The 17,781-nt window shown below is 45.0% G+C and overlaps 1 protein-coding gene across 5 annotated transcripts in view; it reads right to left on the bottom strand.

The window, feature by feature from the left end:
* TMOD1 (tropomodulin 1) overlaps window positions 1-17,781 on the bottom strand; it is a 63,612-nt gene that overhangs the window by 5,807 nt on the left and 40,024 nt on the right. For 3 of the 5 annotated variants that reach the window (XM_019555002.1, XM_019555001.1, XM_019555003.1), the window contains exons 4-6: window positions 11,929-12,018; window positions 4,650-4,780; window positions 2,240-2,401 (exon numbers count right to left, since the gene is read on the bottom strand). In XM_019555002.1, coding sequence (XP_019410547.1) covers window positions 2,240-2,401; window positions 4,650-4,780; window positions 11,929-12,018 — 383 coding nt within the window. The remainder of the gene's footprint in view (window positions 1-2,239; window positions 2,402-4,649; window positions 4,781-11,928; window positions 12,019-17,781) is intronic. The other 2 variants (XM_019555005.1, XM_019555004.1) reach the window with 1 other exon arrangement.

Consider the following 17,781-nt stretch of genomic DNA (forward strand, 5'->3'; position numbering starts at 1 on the left):
CCCCAGCTCCTCTGTACCTTTCTGGTGTCACTCGATCTCCATCTGTGTCTCATTAAGGAACACTGAACCAAAAGGCACCTCTCTTGGGCCAGACACCAGTCCCTGCATTCACAAAAGCTGAGGATGGACCATGCCCAGCATAGTCCTGTGGCATCCTGGAAGGGTGTGTTGTTGCTCCCCATACTGGCTGGGCCTTATCTTTGTACAGGGCGGGGTCCCAGTCTCAACCCTTTCCACAGTGGCCCACAAAACCATCTGCCTATGCACACCGCCCACAGCCCCAGGACCAGGGAGATGCCTAGTCAGCAAGGTAAAAGCACAACTGGTTGCCCCTCCAGCTCCCTGCATTGCAGTATACACAGATGCCCATCACACTTGGGCAGCAGAGAGCCCTGTACAATGCACCTGACACCACTGGGTTTTCTCACCACATAAAGGCACCCAAAATAGGCACCTGAAACAAACACACACTTACAGTGTTAAAGTATCCAGAGGGACCCTGCTGTGCTAAGTGCTCCAAAAATGTGCAGAAGTGACTGTACCCACCCCATAGCTGACAATCTGAATTCCTCCGCCATTGTTTTAACTGCTTCATTGTCAAGCAAAGGACAACACCTCATTTCCTGAAGCTCAAAGTCAGTCTTCATTTACTAAAGCTTGGGGCAGTCTATCTCTTGGGGAATGGGAGGCCACACCAGCCACATTATGGGGAGGGGTCTGTGCCTTGAAGGCCGTGTCCCTGATGAGCTATGTAAGCACAACAGCAAGAACTTCAAGGCCAAAGGGCCCTGGCAGTGGAGGGGAAAGAAGCTTCAGTTGGATTAAACTGGAAAAAAAGCTGGATCCCAGAGACTGATGGCAAGTAGGCCTAGCGAAGGGCCAGTGCTGGGAAAGGCCCAGAAGAGCAGGCTTGGTGAAAGACTTGTGCTGAAAGGAACCCAGCAAAGACTAACTAAGTTTTGAGCACCCTGCAGCGGTAGGGGGAGCAGAGAGACAGCAATTAGTGAACTCCTTGGGAGTGTGTGGACTGTCTTGGGTGAGTGCCTTGGAGCCCTTTGGAGGGAGGACCAGCAATAAGACAGGACCAAGTGTGGCCCAGGGACCCTGTGCTGTAACAGACTCCCACAGTGACTGCTCTCTGACCAGACTGAGGGGCGATGCCAAACACCACCACCGAGGCATGGCAGGTGAGTAGGCAGGTGTGACCTGACCCCTAGGTGTCAGTAGGGAATCCTAGGGACACAACCCCCACATGGTTACACGGCGTGTCCTCTACCTTCTTCCATGGGTCTCTGCTCTTGCTTCCCCAGTGTTTGCCTAAAATGCTTCCCATCAGAGCCTCAATCAGTCTCAGGCAAATCTTGCTTTGTGCATTTGCCCTGACTATTAAAGACTCCTTTGCATTACCACACCTTGAAATGTTATACACTGCCCCCAGCCCCTACACCTTACTCAGATGACTTCATATATCACAATGCACTTCTATAAACAGCTGTTGTAATTCACCCCTTAGTTTCACCGTCTACCCTCTCCAGTGATACTCCCTACACTGTATGCAGCATAAAATTCCTTCCCATTGTGCTAATGTGTAAGGACCCAGCACATTACAATATATACTTCTAGAAGATGACAGAGCTGGAGGGTTAGCTGTAAAGGGAATACATGGCCTCATGTTTTCCTGCTTCTTTATCAAGTAAAGACCTAAGATTTTTCAGCATTTTTAAATGTTAGAAACTCAGATCTTGCCTGTGAAGCCACATTTACAAACTTAGATCTTGCCTGTGATTTTGCCTGGATGGCTCTTCAGAACAATTTAAGAACTTGCAGGATTATGAGATCATACATGACAAATGACTGAGATTGTGCAATTGGAAAGGGAAGATATTTAAATTTAAAGTTATTTAGGTTTTTCACTTGCTTTTGTCAATACCTGCTAAATTCAAATGCCTGGAGACATGGGAGAAAATGATGTCCTTGTGAAGGATATAACACTTCCTCTGCCCCAGCAGAGAGCTGAGAAAGTGCCTCTGGGATTTGCAAATATTTTGATATTCCAAAGGTACAGAATATTCAGATTAAAAATAAACAAACACCTTTCGCATTCTCAATAAAATGTAAAGGACCAATAAGCAAGTCGTTACAGGTCACTTTAAAAGAAATGCAAAGTCAGACAACAATACCATGAACAAATTTCCTACAAATGTCCACCCATCCTCTAATAGTATGGCATCGTACTTACCAAAGCAACAGGATCATTGCTCCTTGTGCCTACTATGCTAAACTTATGTACATAGGTGTTAGTCTTGAGTGCTTTTGCATAGGCTTTCAAAGTGGGTATAGGAATATTCTGTGGAAATAAATTCAGAAAAATGATGTTGTGCCACCATGACCATTCAGATTCCCGGTATATAATATACACAAAATGTCAGATATAGAGGTGTTCAACAGACATCATCTAGCAAGCTCTCTTTAGAGATGAAAGTATCACATCTGTAAAGTCACCTGGACACAAAGCTCAGAGACCTGAGAAAGGGTACTGCATACTCAAAGCTTGTCTATATCCCACCCAACTAAACAGTTGGTTCAATAAACGATATCACCCACAAAAATCCTTGCCTTTAGACAAAATCAGATACCTCAGGAAGAGACTGTAAAATAGAAACTATAAATCACAGAATTACAACATTCGACCAGTGGCCAGCACATCCTAACAAGCATGGGAGCATTTAAATTCTCACCCTCGGTTAGCTAGAGACTCACAACCTGGATATAAGCAAGTTACATCTCTGCATTTTTAATTTCCCTATCTACAAGACAGGAATAACACAACTTGCCTGTTCACCTCTCATGGTTGTTGAAGGCATTTAACTAGTTCATGTCAGCAGGCAATACTGAGCATGTCAAGTGCTGCAATTCTGCCTGTTCATTGTACAGGCAGTTTTCAAGTCACAGCTGATCCACCACGTAGATCTGCACATCCAAGGATCCCTTGGCAGAATCAAGGCCTGACTTGGATTTGCAGAGCTGTTCTTGGGAGGTATAGAGTATCCTCAACTCTGGCCTGAGCACCTCAAAGAATAAGGCCCACTTTCCTCCCTCAGTCACTTTTAACTTTATTAATTAAATGCCTCTTAAAGTAAAAACTTTCCATCTTTTTTTTCAACCCAGTAAGTAATTATTGAGAAGAGCGTGATTTAAAACAAAAAAAACAAAACCAAAACATTTCCCCATTCTGAGTTCTCACAGGGTAAAAATAGTCTTTTCTTGCATTAAGTATTTAAAAACCCATTTCAGATTCAGATATTTCAAGTGATTCTAAAAAATTAAGTTTACCGTATCCATGGTCTCAAATGAGGATAGCTTACAGATATCCATTGGCTTTAAAACAACCATTGTTAATGCTATTTTGAGAGTAAATCAGAGCAGGGGAAGTGTCTGATCTTCTTTGGTCCATGCTAAACAAAGCAGCTCTCAAGATCTAATGGGTCTGATTTTTTTGGCAAGTGCCAAGCGTTTGCTCTCAATTGCTGCATCCAGACATGCGTGGACATTTGGTTCCCTAGGGACAAGTAGCAGCGGTGCACCCTGTGCTGCCACTAGTTGTCCTTAGGGACCATTTGTGCCATGCGTGCTCTGGCACACGGCAAGTTACTCCAAGTGGGACAGGGGAAACTTGGGTCAGCACTGGGCTGGCAGCTTTACTGGGATCCTGGGGGCCTCCTGGAGATGTAGCCATGTTGCTCCTGCTGTGTGGAGCCTGGCCAGCAGCGAAGTGCAGCTCCAACCAGCCAGGCTCCAGCTTTGGGCAGCACTTGCTGCTGCCGCATGTGCCACTCCACCCTTTTTTCCCATGTTTTTTTTTGACCCCTGAATATCTAGGGGTCAAAAAAACTCTCAGCACTGCGTAGCTGCGGTGCCACATACCACACAGCTGCACTCATCTGGATGCAGTCAATAATTATAGCTCCTTTCAGGTATCTCATACTGTCCCTTAAAAGTCACTAGTAACATTGGAAAATGTAGGCCTGTGATTATGGAAATTCAAAAAATTGTTGACTATACACAGGTAACTGGGTGTATATATATATTTTTTTAAGGTCTGCACACTTGCAGTTAAAGGTATCGATACTGATAATTGTGCAGATAGTAACTACGTTACATGCACAAGCACACACACACACACACACACACACACACACACACACGTCTTATAGATTGGAGACAAGATAGGAAAGGAGCTGAACCTCTTCTTGTTCAGCCAGTGTGAATGAACCTGAAGTTGTATGCACATATGTGCACACTGAGGTGGTCTGCAAAGTTGCATTCGTGCCCCGATTTGCTTCTTTATGTTGCATAAGAGAAATGAAAAAAAGTTTTTGAGAAACAGCTGGCAGTTTTCCTTTTGTTTGTACATGAGAAAAGTCTCAGGAACATATTTTCTCCCAGACCTTGTCAAAACTTTCTCTTCTACCTTGGCCAATTTAGCAAGAAACCTAAGAGAACAGGGACAATTTCTCTGCCTTTGCAGGTCCCCTTTAAACAGAAAAGCCTATCAGTTTAGATTTTATATAGGTAAAACTGGTAACGCAGCAGTGCAGTTTCTAGCAGCAGCATTGTCTGTGTAAAGTACAGCAGGAAGGAGCATGGACCTTAATATTATTAAGGTTGACTTCCTCGAGTTCAGGATCATTGTTCTTTATTCGTTCCAAAGTTTCTTCAACATCTGTTGAATTTGGTTCTTCATCAGGAACTGGTTTGTATTGAGTGGGCTTAATCACACCTGCAATTATAAAGGAACATTTTAAGAAAGAAAAAAACCCACATACAAATGGTCAGGAAGAAGGACATTGTCTCTAGGACAGTATCAGTGCTAGTGGCTATTTTTTCCTCTCTTTAAAGACATTTGGAAAGGGGGAACCTGTCAGGTTCCTGAAAGTTCTAAAAAAGGACATGGAGGAATATGCTGGAGGAACTGCCAGGAAAAACCTCTGCCAACCCTGACTCAGGGGAAACTCTATACTATGGAACACTCCCAGGGCCAGAAGAGACAAAGATGTCACAACCTTGAGCAATGTCTGGCAAGGTAGGAAGGCCTTGGACTGCCTTATGTCACCCTTGTCTGTTTTCCTTTTAACCTGTTGAGGAAGTAACTGTGGAGGGATCTTCTTCATTTATTTATAGACATGAGGCCCTTGAAAGCTTAGGCGTGCTGGGAGATGAAGTGTGATAGGACATCATTGTAAATGTCAACCCAAGTGCAGATGTGGACAACAGAGAGATTCATCCGTAAAAGTGCAACCCAAATTAGACAGTGACATTGACATTAGACAAAAGTGGAAGCAGTAAACAGAGAGGGAGTTTGCCTAGGGAATTCACCTGAGATGACAGTGAGGAAGCAGGAGACTCTGTGTGTCTGTGAGTGTGTGCAAGGGCCCTAGTGCAGGTGTGGTGTGCAGGTTCTTGTGGTGTCTTTTTTTCCCCCATTCCCTCTCCCACCTGCCACCTCATTTTTTTTTCTTCTTACAGCATAGGTGTTCTCCAGGGAGCAAAGGAGGCAGAAATGGAGTCTGGGTCAGCTGCTGTGACCTACATGTGATGTGCCATGTTTGTGTTCCTCCTCCCAGAGGATCAGGAACACTTCATCTGCATCAAGTGTAAGCTGGTGTCTGCCCTGGAGGAAAAGATTCAAAGGTTGGAGGCATGGGTATCCATACTGCATTGCATCAGGGACCAGGAAAATTATTTGGATAAGAGTTATGAGAAGAAGATACTGGGGTGGCCAAAGGGCAATGAGGAGAAGTGGCAGCACATGACTACATAAAATAGGAGGATCCCCAGAATTGAAGAGCAGTGGATTGAAGTCAGCACTCAAAGCTTACAGGCACTCTGTGGTAGAACTGAGAAAGAGGCAGAGGAGAGGACATCTGAAAGCATGCGGCAAAGTAGGCAGCAACCTAGAGAGCAGGAACTGCAAGTCCCCAAGGACAGGGGCTCCAGGACCACTGTATTAAGGCAGAGAACAGTGGTGGTGATTATTGATTCCCATCTGCAGGGGACAGAGGCACTGATTTATTGTCCAGATTTGGGGTTGAGGGAGGTTTGCTGCCTGCCTGGAGCCCAAATTCAGGACACTGCAGATAGCATCCATACATATGCTTTTGGAGGGAGGGATGTGCTTTAATTAGAGTGGCTCTTGGGGATGTGGCTCTCAGGAATGTTTTAATTAGAGCAGCTTTTGAGAGCCACTTTAATTAAAGCACACGCTGGATATTGAGTACTCAGCAACCCATGTTTCAAAATGGCAGCTGGGGTGCTTTAACTAAAGCTTGACAAGCCATTTTGAAATGTGGGGATGCTGAGTACCTTAGATGCTGCAGCATGCTGGAGTGTTCTGATTAGAACAGTCCAGCAGGCTTAATTAATTTATTAAAACACACTGGAGCTCATGTAAAAGTACCCAGAGAGACTGCCAAGGCTCATCCATCCTTCGAATCACATCCCCTTCCTGCTCATCCATGTAGGCACTAGCGATACTTCCAGGAATGACACTGAGCAGATTGAGGCTCTTGGCAGTAGGGTTAGGGGGCTTGGAGTATTAAGGAGTTACTTCCCATGGAAGACAAGGTCCAAGCAGAGATCACTGTATCCTGGCAGTGAATGCATGCCTGAGCAGCAAACGCATGGCTGAGATAGTGGTGTTGACATAAAGGCTTCGGCTTCTTTGACAATGGGTCGATATTCTTAGGAGGAGGACTGATATCAAGAGACGGGATCCATCTGATGAGAATGGGGAAGAGCATCTTTGTGCATCCTCTGGCCAGCCTAGTAAGGAGGGCTTTTAACTAGGTTCCACAGAATATGGTGATCAAAACTCTCCCACAGCACACAGTCCAGAGGGGAAAGGACTGGAAGAAGTAACTCAACTCTTGGAAAGGGCCAGAGTACCACAGGACTGCAACTGGCACAAAATGGAAATGAGTAGGTCAAAATGCAAAATACGTCTGATGCATGTATACAAATGTGAGAAGATGGGGATCTTCTAAGGAGCTTCTAAAATGCGTCAAATACAAAAGGAAAGCATACAGGGAATGGAAGAATGAGCAGGTCACCAAAGAAGCATACCAGGAAATAGCAAGAACCTGCACAGACAAAACAAGGAAGGCAAAAATAAAGGATGAGCTGTACCTAGCAAAGGAAGTTAAGAACAAGAAAAGTATGTTGGCCAGAAAAGGAGGACCAAGGAAGCTGTGCGTTCCTCTTGCTAACAAGGCAAGGGGAACTCCTAACAGAAAATGCAAAGGAGGTGGAGCTACTCAAGAGCTACTTTGCCTCACACTTCACAAAAACATTAAGCTGCTGTCAGGCACATAAGTATTATCTGGATAAGGAAAGGGGTAAGTTGAGGGAAAAGATAACAAAAGAGACCGAGAGATTTTGTTGGGTATGAATGGTTTCAAGTCAGCAAGGCTGGAAGGACTTCATCTTAAGGTACTGAAAGAACTGTCAGAGGAAATCTTCACGAAGTTGTGGAAGATGGGTCAGGTAACAGTACTGGAAAAGGGCCAACATAGTGCCCCTCTTTAAAAAAAGGCAAAAAGGAGAGAACATGGGGAACTACAGACTGGTTCACCCCACCTCAGTACCTGGGAATTTACTGGAGCAAATCCTAAGGAAGGCCATTTGTAAGGAGGAAAGACTTATCAACAAGCAGCCAGCATGGATTTATGCAAAACAAATCATGGCAAACTTGATCTTCTTTGACAAATTAACTACTTTGGTGGATGAAGGGAATGCTGTGGATATAGTGTATCTGGACTTGAGAGTTTTTTGACAAGGTCCTGCATAACCGTCTCATATACAAATTGGAGAAATGTGAGCTGGACGCTGTAACAGAGAGCCCGGGTCTCCCTGTTTCTTTAAGAAAAGAAGCAGCCTAGCCAGGGAACAATGCAGGGCACCACAGCTGTAGGCCACCAGGGCAATAGGCTAATGGGGTAATTAGCAGGCACCTGCAGGCAGTCAGCTGACCAGATGTAGGCAGGGCCCTGGGAACATATAAGCTGAAGGCTGGGGTTGGCAAGGGAGGCTCTCCTTAGCAGCCACAGGAGTAGGAGCTCCTACCCAGGAAAGCCACCCAGAGATGTTGGGCCAATCGCTTCACTGCCTGCAGGAACAGTAGGGCTCAGGGAGCTCATCAGGAACCCAGGATGCTGTGTTAGGAAGGGGCTGAAGGCTTATGTTTGTTGCGTTTATACTGGCAGTTTGGGTGGGGACAGTAAGGGAGATTTAAGGAGATCCTATTAGTGCCTGATAGGCACGCAATAGCTTTGAGGCCTACCAGGGGCAGGCTTAAGCTGTTATTGAGCTCAGAGTGGGCAGAGAGTGCAAGGCAGCAGTGAGACGGGCCAGGGCCCTGAAGCCAGAGGGACACAGACACACAGGGGCCTGGCAGCAACCCCATAAGACAAGAAGGAGCTAGTGCTTCAGAGCCCGGTCCAATTCAGTGGGCCCAGGCTAGAAGGCTTAGAGAGATTAAAGGGGCAGAGGCTGAAGCCCTGACAGAGGGAACAATGGTACAGTAACACTTGTGAGGCATGGGGTGTGATGTAGGGAAAGATTTGGAGTCATTCAATTAGTCCTTAAGGCTTTGGGTGCCTTGCCAGGCACAGTCGACTACAGAGGCCCAGCGAGGGGCCTGGGACTATAAAAACCCAGCAAGGGGCCGAGGATCAGTGAGGACTAGTAGGGTGCTGGGGACCTTAGCAGGGGTTCAGTGGAACTGAGGCCATGCAAAGGTCCATGGGCAGCCTCTCAATTTATCATCATTCTATCAAGGCGTGGCAGGTGAGATAGGAAGGCACCCAAGGGGCAGAGCAGAGAATGGTCAGAGAGCCTTCAGGGGGCATCACAGCCACCCCTGGGGCCCCAATGTGTTACAAACACAACTACTATAAGGTGGATAGATAATTGGCTCAATAGCTCGAAGCAAAGGGTAGTCAGAATTGAAGGAAGTTTTAAGTAGAGTGCTATAGGGTCTGTCCTAGGCCCAGAGCTGTTCAATGTCTTTATTAATGATTTGGATGCTGGCATAAAAAGCTTCTTGAACAAGTGTGCAGACAATACAAAGCTGGGAAGGACTGTGAACATGTTGGAGGATGTCAATTCAAAAGAATCTTGACAGATTGGAAAGTTGTGCTAGAGCTGGAGGATGCAGTTTGATGCCGACAACTATAATCTGCTACAACTCAGGGAAAAATAATCAAAACCACAAATATAATATGGGTGACACCTGGCTGGATGGAAGCTGTATGGTAAAGGACTTGGTAGACCACTGACTGCAGTGTGATGCCACTACACGAAAGATGAATGTGCTTTTGGGATGTAGGACATTAGGTGCAAGACACGGAAGATGACAGTGTCTTTGTATTTGGCATTAGTTAGACCTCATCTGGCATACTGTGTGGAGTTCTGGGCTCCACATTTCAAAAAGGATGCGGAAAAGTTAGAGATGGTCCAGAGGCAGGTAACAAAGATGATAAAGGGTTTGGAAAGCAAGTCCTATGAAGATGCTGAGGGACTTAGGTATATTCAGCTTCTGGAAAAGGTGCCTAAGAAGGGGACATGAAAGCAGTTTTCAAATACTTGAAGGACTGCTATAAAGAAGAGGGAAAGTGCCTTTTCTTTCTTGCTGCAGAAAGCAGGATGCAGAACAGTGTCTTGGAGTTGTATCAAAGTAAGTTTAGATTAGATATCCAGAAAAAGTCTTCACTGTTAGAATAGTGAGGCAGTGGAATAGACTCTCCATCACTAGAGGTTCAAGAAGAGGTTGGACAGCCACTGGTCAAGGATGATGTAGGCATACTATGCCTGTGTTCTACTATAGGTATTTCCATGCTTCTGGGTTTTGCTTGTTACCCATGCCCTCCCTTTCTGCTACATGTTGCAGGTTGTTTTTCAGCCTGCTTCAGAGGTATTGGGTGTTGGCTACAGCCACGGCTGGGGACTTTGACTAGGGTGTGCCAATACTCCTGCTGGCACCAGAAGTGGAGGTTCCTGGCTAGAGGGTCTTGCCCCTCCACTTGGGGTCAGACCAATCACCATATTTGGGGTCAGGAGGGAATTTTACCCCATGGTCAGACTAGTATGGACTGTGGGGGGTTTGTGTTCCTTTGTAGCAGGGGTGTGGGCCTCTACCCGAGATCTCTTCAGCATATACTGACAACATTTCACAGAAGCAGGACATTGGCTGCTGTGGTTCTCCTGCTTTACCTGTGGCAGGTTAAGGTCTGTGTTGTGTCAGGGTTGATGGTAGTTTTACGTAGAGTTCAGATTATGGACCGTATAGGTTGGTTTGGATAGGGTTGATCCTGCCTCAGGCAGGGGTTGGACTAAATCAGTGTTTCCCAACCTTTTCCAAGGCACACTTACATTAACAAAAATTTTCCACAGCACACCTGTTAAGGCATTCTCCATCCTCATACCTACTGTGGCTTATTACCATGGTAAAATTCCACAGCACACCTATTAATTTCTGATGGCACACTTTTGTGCCGCGGCACACTGATTGGGAAACACTGGACTAAATGATCTTCAGAGCTCCCTTCTAGCCCTACTTCTCTATGATTCTATGATGCATGGCAGTGTCATGCCTACATGAAAAAATTGGCAGATGATCAGCAACCCAACCATGGCTATTGTTCATGGAAAAATTTTCATGAGGTAGGCTAGGGCATATGCTTGCAGAGTGTCCTTTATTCTGTGTATCACTTAAGTGCAAGATTTCTTGTTTGGGTTTTTTTGGATTTAAAAAAAAACCATTTACCGTATTTACTCAAATACAAAATGACACCCCCCCCCAATCACCACGGGGGGAAAACGTTAATCTTATATACAATGAAACCTCCTTAAATACATTATCATTCATTTATGCCAAAAACAGCATTTGCTCAGCAATGGAAACCAACTATGAAGTTGATTGAAAGCAGCCAACACTGAACATGACTTTAAAACACTTGGCCCATATTGGGCAAACATACTGATGGGAACCTCCTACAAGGAAAGATCAATGCAGCTCATCCGAATAAAAAGTGTCTGAGTACCCATTGCATGTGGTCCACCTCAGCGCCAACTCTTTTTCAAGTTGTGGTGAGCCACTACACTGAATACATTTCAACTTTCCCTTCACTCCCAGAACTGAGCAGTGCCTGCATCTCCCATTTCCAATGATTCTTGTTTCTTTACCAGCCTCAAATGTCTGGCAAGCATCACCAAATAGGACCCCAAACAGATTTGTCTTCCTTGTTGTAACAGTGGGAGGGTGACATATTCAAGGTAGACTTCCAATAATCAGATTCTTTACCTGGAAATTTATAACAAATTTATAAATTTTCCATATATAGAATCTAATTATTAAGGGGTCATATTATATGCATGGCCATCTTGTATTTGAGTAAATATAATACAATCTAAATGCCAGGAAATGTCCATTTGAAACCAAAGTTGTTTTAGGTTCAAAGTGAAACAAAATTCCCTGCTGAAATTTGCCAAATGGAAATTTGAAGGATGTATTACTTCATCTTTGTCTTTCAAGCTTCTCATTGACTTTTGAGCAAGGAACCTTCTGTCCAAGTTCTAGAAGGAACTGTGCTGACCTCTACAATCACTTACAACACCATAATATCATCGGGGATGCTAGAGAGCAAAATAAACCCCCAGTTACTGGGTCAAAATGAAAACCTTCTGCTATCGCAGGTCTGGCAATAAGGGAGCTTACTGCATTTTCTCACAATTCATATATGAGTTTCATAATGATGAAAGCCAACTGAAAAAAGGTATTATTTTCAATTATTTACAATCAATAGCTACCAGCAGCTTTGAATCTTTCATCCAAATACTCCAGACCATTAAACAGCTGTAAATCATACTTACTATTCAGACCTTCTTTGTTAACTATAGTGCTGCTTCCAAGTGCCTCATAATACTGCTGGTTACTCATCAGTGTATGCATGCCAAGAATAGCTACATTAAAAAGAAAAGAGAACAAAAATGAGTTATTGCAACCCCTCTCCTGGGAAAAAGATGGATCCTGGCGCAAAGCCTCGCATCCATGACTGCCCAGAAATTATTTAAAATTCTATTTCAGCATTAAGTAATTTTCGTTTGTACATCGAAGAGCTAAGAAGACAGCACCTGTGCCCCTGTTCTGAGAATCAGACCCAGCTGACAATAGGTATTGATAGCACTGTGACCCTGTAACTAGCACATCCCATTGCACGTTACATCAAGGTAGCACAAACTGTTTATGGAAAGGTACATGCATCAAGAAAGCGATCAGTATATCAATTCCAGAAAATATTAAATGGATAGTCAGCATGGGAATGGTTACCCAGTAACAAGAGTGGGATGGACAATCTAAGCTGTAGCCTGACATGAAAGTGAGAGGAAGAATAAACATCAGAAAACACAAGCATCCATGCTCCAAAGTAGCGAGCCTTGCAGAAACCAGGCTGTGTGCTTTCAACACCAGACGACAGCATGGAACACAGCACATTCAGCAGGAGAATGAGACATTCCCACCCAGTCAAGTACAGAACAACATACTCATCCTAAGTGTAGCAGCTTTTTGTTTCCATGCATTCTGTTTGTACCCCAAAAAGAAAACTAGAGGGACAGCTTGGAATTTCTCTTTGTGATTTAACATGTGGCAGTAGAAAACTGGATCGCAAAACCCTGATGAAGAGCTGATGTCCCTGTTGATTTACTCAAGGCAGAAACAAAAACAGTATAAACAGAATTAAAATGCAGCAAGAACAGAGAAACCAAATGTCAGATTTCACTCTAGTTTTCTGAATCAATGTACAAATGGAGACAGAGACATGCCCCTCTGAATTTGCCCATGTTTTCTAATTTTAGCAGTCCGAGAGTTAAATAAATACCACAAAGAAAACAGAGGCAACCAGCCAAACAAATATTTTATAGAAAAATCCTGCTGCTCAGAAAATCCATTTTGGGAAGAAAATGTCAAGGATTTAGAATGTTTATAAGATTTTATATTAAATGTTATAGATATGTGTATGAACACATGTATTCAGGATGGATACCTCACTAGAAATAAGAACACATCTTTACCTAAAATTAAAACAGATGTGGACCCTACAGCAAGGTCCCCAACCTGGTTATGTCTCTTGCCTCATTCCATGAGCTGCTCTTCTAAGCTCTCCCTGGCACCAGCAGCAGAGCTGATGAATCATCCCTGTTTTGCATGGTATTTTGGCCAGAGATCTGGAAATCTCAGGGTTCTTGATACAGACCAGATCCTGAGGACTCCAGCTCACAAAAATAATTTCACTATTGTGAGTAGCCTCATAGAGTTTATTGGGACTGCACACCTGGGTACAACTATAAGTGGCAAATGAGTATCCATAGAATTGGGATCTCCATGAATGTGACTTAGAGGTCTTCTGCTGGGACCAGATCTTGTATTTCCTGACAGGAAATACAAGAGGGATCCATCTGAAGGTTTCATTGTGCTGTGAAGTGCTTTTCATAACCAAAATACCTGCTCTGTTACATAGGAATAGCCACATTTCTATAAGTGCTGGGATAAATAACTGCTGACTTAGAACTACCAATATCCACAATTTAAATTCATTAGGACATTTAAATTCCTGATTCCACTTGCAAATTGGGTATATGGATGTCCTGTGACCTGATATGCAGGTGCAGATAATTACTGTTGTGAACTTGCATATGTCACTATGCTCCGGATTTGCACCTGCAAGCAGGGAAACTCCTGCTGCCTGGAGACCTGGACCTTCTCACATATTAAACCAGGGCACAACATAAAGAGCAGCATATCATCGTAAGTGAAGGGAGATTCCTACATGCTTGTGTTCCACTTTCTGTACAGAGGCAGCAGGAAGACAAATGACACAGGCCCAGAAGTAAGTTCCCCAAGGTGTGGGCTATATAAGGAAAAGAGGAAAACAGGTGCGAAGGGACAGATAGGCTTGATTTATTTCTGGGAGAACGCCATTAATTATAATATCATTATTCTTTTTGATTATGAATTGATTTCTGTTAAGGAAAAGGCATTGTATAAAAGTTTATGATTATCTAAAAATATTAGGTCACAGAGGAATTGATAGAGACAAGGAATGTATAGCCTCAATAATCCAAACAGCGTTTACCCCTCAAGTGACCCTAATGTACTAATGTATGCAGTGTGCTCTATATCCAGGCAGAAGTCATTTAACAATCTCTAGGAATGGAAATTTAGTTACTGTCAACACTGAGGTTCAGTACAAAGTTGTACCGTACCAGGTCTTCTTTGGCTGCTTTCTCAGATATATAATCTTGGCAATATATATAGCATACTTGGACCGAAGAATAGTGTACCCTAGAATTTGCCATGAAGGAAAACTGCAGCTTTCAAAACAAAGCAATCAGCACTGGAAGATGGGAAGGAACCCCTTGCTCTGGAGTTTAAAAAGCTGTTTTTACAGCATAGCAGAACTTAGCTAACAGGACGGGGGTGGGGGGAAGCCAAGACAAAATGGTTTTGACAGAACACAACAGAAGCCTTAATGCACAATTGCATTCCTAATTTGGAATATGGCACTATACAGCAACAGCAAGTTCACTAGCATGGTTATCTTACAGGACCTCTGAGACTTTCAATGAGATGGATGATGCCGTGAAGTATGGAAGGCACAGAATGTAGGCTGAAAAAAAGTTTAAACAGGTATGGGTCAGTACTGGAGAATTATTTATTAAATGTCAGTGAATATGACGATCAGCAAGGGGAAATGCCGGTGTTTAGTCAATTTACTGAGATTTATTAACATGCATGCTTGGTAGGTATATCCTTAGGCATGTTTTCCTTCAAGGGCCAGCTGCTAATGCCTGTGCAGCACAGAGGCTCAGATGAACATCAGGCTTCAGTTTAACACCTAAGAGGTGTCGTCATCATCCTCAATATCTTTCCTCATGAGAGAAGAGCTCCAGGGCCCAGGGATGTGACCAGCGAAGACAAGGAAAAGTTGGTTGGTGGATCTCTCAGTCAGAGTTAAGCATGGTAATACTTTAGCTGTGGGCCTAAGAAGCTTATCCTCTCTGCTGCTTCCTTGAGTTGGCTGAAGAGGAAAACCCACCTTCTGTCTGACATGCCTCTGTCAGTACACAAGCAGCTCGGACCAGAGCAGTGCGAACCACTCCAGGCCATGAGGACTTACAGAAGCAAAAGCCGTATGCGATTTGCCCATAACAAAAGTCCCAAAGGGCTACCTGGGCCAAATCAAGCTGTTCACCAATACATGGAGGCTCAGAAAAAGGTAAACTCTTGAGGAGGGGGGAAGGAGTTTGGGGTGCTGAACACCTGGTCACACACTGATCTCCCAACTCTGCCATTTGACAAATGAAAGACAACAGGCCTAGCTCCTGTCCTGTACTGTATTTCTGCTTGCAGACAGAGAAGGGAAGTATGAAATGAGTGAGTATACAGGGCAGCCTGGCCAGGGAGCCTGTTGCCAGTCTAACTCAGATCTAAGCCAGCCCTAGCTTTGTTACATAGTGATTTTGTGCAGCTCCTAGAGCTCTTAACACCTGGATTGTCTGCACGTTAACACCTAAAACTAGTTTTAAGCACTCCTTATAAGACTCAATGTTGTGCCACTCCAGGGCAAGATTCTCTCCCACCCAGTGTTACCCAGCTCGTATTACACTAAGTTGTAGCCTAGAGTGGCTACACCTTAGTGTAAATGGCCAACCTGTACCTGCTCCCCCACTGGCCCAGATTGGACCCACAGCCTCCCCCCGCCTCGTGCTCCAACCCCACTCTGCCCAGTTCCTGGTTCACTGACCCCCCCACTTGTGGCTGCCTAGGCTGTCTCTCTGCAAGGTGGAGCAGGAAGGGAACTGTTAACCTGCCTGCCTGTCTTCCTACACTGTCGCTGCTCTCTGGGCTGGCTCAGCCCAAAAAGCAGTAGCCCCGGTTACTGTGAGTTGCACAAATGTTGATCAGTGTTAGTGCTAGGTCAGGTTTGGAGCAGTTGACTTCAAAGTAGGGGCTGGGCAGGCAGATTAACCCTTCCGTGTCTGTTCCCCTAGGACAGAGAGCCTGGACAACCACAAGTAAGTGGCAGTGGGAGAAGAGGGCAGGGGAGCCTGGAATGGGAGGGGAGTTGGGGGATTCTTACCTTTCAGTTCTCCAGGCCCAACTGGCCTGAAGTGTGGCTGCTCCAAACTTGAGGTAGCACTAACGCTGATCAACATTTGTGCAGTTCACAGTGTAATGTATAACAAGGCCCTTAAGAGAGCACTGGGGCTGCTCTAAAACCAAATCAACTAGTAACCGTTCCCAACAAATCACCTGCCAGGATGTGCCTGCCAGCCATCTCTAACTAGGGGAAAGGAGTGGAGAAGGACCTGCTGGGGACTCATTAGGGGCTTGGGGCTGGTCTCTGCTTCCCTTGTGTAAGTATATACTGGGGAATCCTAAAAGAAATCCTGCTCTCTGCCACTACCAGCTTGTCTGTATTTTCCCACAATTTCTGCAGACTAATACAGACTGTAATGTGCACTGTCCTGATACCACCCAGGATATGAAGCTTAGGCATGGTGAGGGGGGAAAGAAATCAGGACAATAGATCACCGCAAAAAATCCAACTGGTTTCAAAACCACTGAAAGAAAATATATAAATCCTAGGAAGAACAGGCAAAAATAAACCACAAAGGAAATATACCTCTGGGAGCATCATAAATAACTGGGAAGAAAGCATGCACTTCTAAGCTATTCTCAAAAATTCGAGTCTGCACTGTTGGGTGTTATGTATTCTTCATTTGAATGTGTCCTGATTAACTTTCAAGTGCTGGTTGTTCTTATGCCTTTTTACACTAGATCTGAACAACTTTTACTCTCTGAGATATATACAGGAATCATAAGCAGCTTTGATCTCCTTGTTGTCCCTTAGAAACTCCCTACTCTTCTTGGGTTCAGTCACTCCATATTAGATGGACCATGGTACTTTCCAGCTAGGAGTCACTCTGCTCTGCAGCTATTAGCAAGAGCTGCAATGAGAACAAAACCTTTGCAAAATACTGGTAGAAGGCCATGAATAACTTGAATCCCTGTATCCCAGGGGCAGGAAAAATACAGCCTGTGGGCTGTATCTGGCCTGCCAGGCCATTCTATCCAGCCCATGGGGCCCCTACAGTATTTAGAAAATTAATTATTATCTGTGCATGGCTGCCTGTCAAAGATGACAAGGCACCAGCAGCAGCAGGACCCAGGGGGAGCTGGCAGCAGGACCCAGTGACTGAGCACCCAGGCCCACTCAGCCCCATACACCCCGCCCTCAAGCCTCCCCACCTCCAACCTCCAACTGGAAGCCTCTGTGGCTTCTGGTCTGGTGACCCTTTGATTGCTCCCACCCTCCCTCTGTCCAAGTGGAAAGTCAGGTAACATCAGATGGAGGGAGTGGGAGAAACCGCCACAATCGGGGACCCAGGCTGGGTCAGTTCCATGCAGCATGGAGTTGGCAGGGCCCAGCCAGGTGCAAGCAGGGGAGCAGAAACTTATGTAAATCACCTACACTGTGAGGCCCGTGCCAGACTGGGTTGGTTCCATGCCACACCATGCTGTCCTGGCCATGCAGCCAGATACTGTGTGGTGCTGGCTGAGGCAGGCTGGAGCCAGAGCAGCAGATGGGGGGGTTGGGGGTTGGGAAGTGGTGGTGGGCAGGCAAGGGGGAGTAGGAAGCAGCCAGTGGCTGGGAAGCAGCA

This window comes from Crocodylus porosus, unplaced genomic scaffold, assembly GCF_001723895.1.
Source record: "Crocodylus porosus isolate Cpor-Errol unplaced genomic scaffold, CroPor_comp1, whole genome shotgun sequence".
Classification (NCBI taxonomy): Eukaryota; Metazoa; Chordata; order Crocodylia; family Crocodylidae; genus Crocodylus; species Crocodylus porosus.